A 5,683-nucleotide genomic window follows, 5' to 3' on the forward strand; every position below is an offset into this window, starting at 1 on the left:
CTGCTCTTAGATTTTTTTTTTGTTAAACGGTGTTTGTATATTGATTTTCTCGGGGCTTAAAGCTTGCTAAAGCTGCGACACGTTGCAAACAACTTCTCTCGTCTAAAACTTGGTAACGGAGAAAATATATATTTCTGGATGGATATTGGATCTCTCTTGGTAGACTAATTGAAGTTTTGGGAGAAAACAGACCGACTGACCTAGGCATCCCTAAGAATGTTCGTGTCTCACAGATTTACAAGAACAACCGTTGGCAAATCCCAAACCCAAGATCAGATGAGCAAGTGATATTGCTATCCCATTTGTTGGATACTAGGCCTAATGCAGATCTAGAAGATGCCCACCTTTGGATCATGCCTAACAGGGCTTCGACACGATTCTCTTCTACGACGGTCTGGAACCTTATTTGCCAACCAACAGAAGATGTTCCATGGTACCCGCTTGTTTGGTTCAAAGGGCATCTCACTAGACACACTTTCATGACATGGATATTTTTGTTGACTAGAAACGCGACCAAGTACCGCCTCTTGGCTTGGAGAATCCAGGTACCACCTAACCGCATCTTGTGTGGCAGTGTAGGGGAATCTCGGAACCATCTCCTTTAAAAATGTTGGTATACATACGCATTATGGAAAAGAGTATGCCTCCACCTTAAGATGGGCATTGTACCTCATAACTTGGAAGATGTCTTGGTTTGGTTGAATAGATGTAAAGTCAGGCTACCGCTCTCTTGGGTCCTTTTGTAAATTAAATCTGGCGAGTGGTTTAATAGCCCAGAAACAACGTCGAGCTACATTCTTTTCTAGGTTTGGTTACTTCCGACCACACCACCTTAGGCCCAGAGTGAATATTTATGTCAACTCTCCATAGAAAGGAAGAGCATAGTGAGTTCAGAATTTTTAAACATCCTTTTAGTAAAATAAAGGCACACATCCAAAAGTTAATGATCCCCCAAAATGACAGACGAGAGCATCTAAAGTCTTCCAACGAAAGAAAGATGCCTAGAGGCCCAATGTTTCATTCTAGTCCGTACTTTGTCAAGAAGAGGACTGCAATTAGCTATGGTGAGCTTGGTAGGCTTGAGTGGCAGCCGCAAGTACTTGACTATAAGGAGCCTAAAGGAAGGTTGTGTTTATTGGCAAGTGTAATGGATTCTTCTCTAGAGATGCATGTGGTGAATAGATTGCTCTTGGACAGGGTGATGGATAGACCAGAGAATGTCTTGAAATAAACTAAAATGTCCAAAATGACCTTAATGGATGCGAAGTAACATCACAGAATATCAACAAGTCGTCAACAAAAGCTAAAATGTGTGATCATAAGAGCGCTGCAGCCATGGTGGTACCCCAAATTTTTCTTTTTCAGCACCTGAATTTTAGCATGATGGAAAGTATATTCATGCCAATAACAAACAGATAAGGGAAAAGCGGATCACCTTGACGAAGTCCTCGAGTTCTCTTGAAAAAACCTGAGAGTCTGATACTCACAGAGTAGGAAGCAGTGGAGATAAGGTGAAGAACTGAAAGGGGTAGGTTAATTGCTCGAAGGATTTCTATAATAAGGTCCCACCGAATGGAGTCAAAAGCCTTTGATATGTCTATTTTTTTTTTTTGGTTTTCAAGGTGATTTGTATTATATCCAAAAAATTACAACCCAGCTTCTCTGTTTTTGACAAAAGATAGTGAAACCCATGTGAAAATGGTAATATGTCTTAAAAAAAACTATCACGATCTAATTTCTAACGTCTCGCGTCAAATAATATCAATCTGCAAGCAAAGATACTCTATCATGTTGAGGGTTCTGTTTGATAGCTAGTAGTAAATTCCGAATGGTTTCGATCGATCTTCCATCTCGTATGTTCAATTGTTCGGCGTTTTGCTCGGTAAATCCTATTGTTCCACTCTCTCCAAAGTTCGTACACCGTAGTTTGGAGGAGGATTTGTCGGATCCGTTTCGTGTCTCTTCCGTCGATCAGCGTTTCGTTGCTCGCCCAATCCGTGCATTGGTAGATGTTTGATGGAGGATCGTGACTGCATAGACCCGCAAAGTGCCTCCATACTTGTCTGCTATACCTGCATTCAAAGAACAAATGCAGGTGTGTCTCCTCTAGCTCGTCGCATAACATACACGTTGTCTCCGAAGTCACGCCCCACCGATGAAGTCGGTCTTTGGTCGGTAATCTGGACAACATCACCTGCCACATCAAAAAAACATATCTAGGTATACCTTTAGGGAACCAAACAATGGAGTGCCAGGGAACCTCCTCGCCGCGCTGGCGGATTTGATGCCACGTTCTGCTCGTGCAGAAGGTTGGCCTGTGGTCATCATCCCGATATTTCCATAGGGACTGCTCATGATTTGATATGTCTATCTTGTACATCAGTCTCCGATAATATCCCAAGCATGTACATCCATCAAGTCCCGGGGATTTGTTTCCCTTGAGACCAAAGAAAGCTGCTATAATCATCTCGTCTGTACGTTTTGATCAATTCTCAATCAAAAGAAAAGTTATATTCATTTGATTCTCAATTTTATTCGCCACCAACGTGACGAGATGAATTTGTGTACTCACGAGAACTTTTAAATAATAATAAAATTACGAAAGGCATGTACTCACGTTAGTGACGAACAAAATTATAAATGTTGCAAGAAAAACCAAATACTAAAAGAGTCAAAGCCTAACAAATATGACGAATATTTCAAGTAGTATATCAGATTATCGCAATTCGAAACCGGGATAAGTTAAATAATTTATAAATATATCCAAAATCAATATAAACACCATTTTACCAAAAAAAAAAGACCATTAGTATATAATTTTTCTTTAAATCGAATCAACCAAACACAAATAAAAATTAAAATTAAAAATATTGGAAAAAATAAACATTTATTTAAAAAATAAATATTTTCAAAATATATCAAATCCAGCATAAAAAAGTATTATGAAATCTCAAAATAAAACAACTGAACTAAAAAATAACTGAGAAAAACTAAAACTAAAACAACAAAATACATTCGTTGAAGATTAGCTCGCTCATTGCGAAATGAACACCAAAACCCACATAGGTCACACGGTATTAGCATGTTGATCTGCATAGCTAGACACTGGACCTATTGAACATCTCCAACTGCCAAAGGCACCTATACAATCCGCAATCTATATCGCACGGTATTAGATTGTTTTCGTGTGCAAAAAAAAACTCGGGATTCTTCCCTTTGGACTACACCGCCACTCGAAAACACAAACAAGTAAATCTAAACTAAAGATGGAATCTGCTATGATGAGGTATATTAGTCAAGCAAAAGATGTACAGAGGAGATGATCCCGGGTTGGCATGTTTCGTTTTTAATCTGTGCTAGCCTTCTTCTCGATGCTCGATTTGCTGAGTATAAGAACTCCAATTATCATCGACAAAGCTCCTGCAAACCACTGGAAACGACGAGAAAGACTAAAACTAACAGTCGAAGTTGTAATATGTATGTATTCCTTATCAACGACATGATCGGTTGAAGGTTGAAGACCCAGATTGAATTTGTGGTCATATGTACTTGACTAAATTCTCCGTAGACACGAGCATATTTGCCAAGAAAGCAAAATTCTATGTTGAGAAATGAGAATCATGCAAGCATAGGCCAAGTATTGTTATCAAGAAATATGCTCGTTCGCTCTTTTTTTTTTTTTTTTTGGATAAGGTTTGTATTCATATCGATCAAAAGGGTGGTACATCGTACGAGATACTAGATCCACATCACAATTCAAGGTCAAGAACCCTATCAATACAGCCCATCCATGGGAACTACCATAACCCGGTTTGCTCATTCGCTGTTTATTAAAAAAATACTAATTTAGAAGGATCCAGATCGAAATGATCAAACTTACCCGAAAAGATAGCGATTCCCCAAAAAGGAAGAAACCGGCCAAACCGGACAAGAGAAAATTAGCAGCGAAGTTAGTGACCGTAGCTTGTAAAGAGGATAAAGCTCTTAGGCTGTTGACGTAGCATCCCCACATGACAACATTGCATAAAACGACTAATCCATACTTGAAAATCTGCATAAATGAAACTCAATGGATCAGAAAACAGGAAGGTATTTTCAGACATTACTTCAGATTGCAAAACAGATCAAGGGCAATAAACCTTAAACCCTAAAACCGGATCCATACTTCATCAGCAATAGACACTACATACCATGCACCATGGAAACTAAAACAATGGTTTCACAATGGAAATTCTTCGACAAGGGTATGGATTCTGTTTATGAAAGGCAAGATCTTCTGTCGAATCGAAGTACAGGCTTTCATATGTATAGGATCATAATACAGATTAGACCACAGATCCAGCCATTTCAGCTCGATAATAATATGACGAAGATGTCAAAATACACACGACCACCCAAATTTGGTGATTGTTTTGGATCGTTGATCTACGAATACAAAATGTGAATCCTGATCCGCCGATTCTCAAACTGGAAAAGATGAAATCACAAACGAAGATCCATAAGATACATCTGCACGTTGCGATTTCAGTATTTCGTGGGATCATTGAAGTAGAACCTGTAAGCCCTAATAATAGTTATTGAACATTCGGAGTTTCGCTCGCGTTAGAAGGCGAGATTCGGAATCTCGAAAGAGCAGCCAAAGTCGGAGATCCAGAAAAAGTTACCGCAGAGAAGAAGAACTTGGCGGAGACGGCGGCGAGAGCGGCGTTGAGCCCGGCGAAGATCGCCCAGACATAGCCTCCTTGCTTCGAGTGCCCATCGGCCATTGATGGGTTTGCTGATCTGATTGCAGCAAAAGATTGGGAAATACGATGAGAGCGAACAGAGGGTTAGAGAACGGATAGAGAAAACTCCGAGCCCAGGCTGAAGTTCGGAGTAGATTGATGTCAACTTGGGAATTTACACGAATTGATGGTTTAAAAACATGAAATTACTCTACACATTTTTTTCTCTCTTTAAATAAGATGGTTAAATACAATTGGAAATCAAACGTTTAAAAGAATGTGGAATAGGATTTTTATTATTATTCTCTCTTAAAAATTTTACAATAAAACGAATATTGATAATTTATTTATAGAAAATTCGAAGTAATTGTTCATACACTTTTGACGTATATGTCGTAATAAACATTAACGATGATAACACTATAAATATATTTTATTTATATAACTTTTTTTAGAGCACCTTTAGTAAAATTTGTAGAAAGATATAATTACGTATTTTTATTTTGCCCTGTTAGAACCCTTATTATTAAAATCATTTGAAATAAAACCTTGATAAAATAAAAAGAGTATAGTTCTCTCCATATACAAGATATTAAAGGTCCCATAGACGATGCATCTCAATGTCATGTATATGTATTTTGAACATCGTCTTTGGTATAGCCTTTGTAAATAGATATATTGAACATATCTGACTTCAAACCCCTTAATCTTTTCAAGTTTTTGGTGTTGGAAATATAAACTATTAAAATGACACATGAAATTTTGGGTTTTGGACTTCAATGTTATATTGACTTCATTGATGGATATGAGTTATTAAAATGTTGAAGTTTTTGGGTATTTATGGATATCCCTCACTCCTTACCCTATAAATAGTGGACATTTGATTCACAATTTTCATCCATTAAAAAAATTATCAAAGTAAAGGTGAAATGAGAGAAAAACAAATCTACTAACTTGTT

The 5,683-nt window shown here is 37.8% G+C and overlaps 1 protein-coding gene across 1 annotated transcript; it reads right to left on the bottom strand.

The window, feature by feature from the left end:
* Nucleotides 1–2,970: 2,970 nt before the first annotated feature.
* LOC104810648 lies at nt 2,971–4,903 on the bottom strand. The gene is made up of 3 exons (XM_010536992.2): nt 4,665–4,903; nt 3,881–4,051; nt 2,971–3,430 (listed from the first exon to the last, which is right to left on the bottom strand). The coding sequence occupies exons 1-3, from the start codon at nt 4,764–4,766 to the stop codon at nt 3,347–3,349; spliced, it is 357 nt and encodes a 118-aa protein (XP_010535294.1). The 5' UTR covers nt 4,767–4,903; the 3' UTR covers nt 2,971–3,346.
* Nucleotides 4,904–5,683: the final 780 nt, after the last annotated feature.

This window comes from Tarenaya hassleriana, unplaced genomic scaffold, assembly GCF_000463585.1.
Source record: "Tarenaya hassleriana unplaced genomic scaffold, ASM46358v1 Cleome182, whole genome shotgun sequence".
Lineage (NCBI taxonomy): Eukaryota > Viridiplantae > Streptophyta > Magnoliopsida > Brassicales > Cleomaceae > Tarenaya > Tarenaya hassleriana.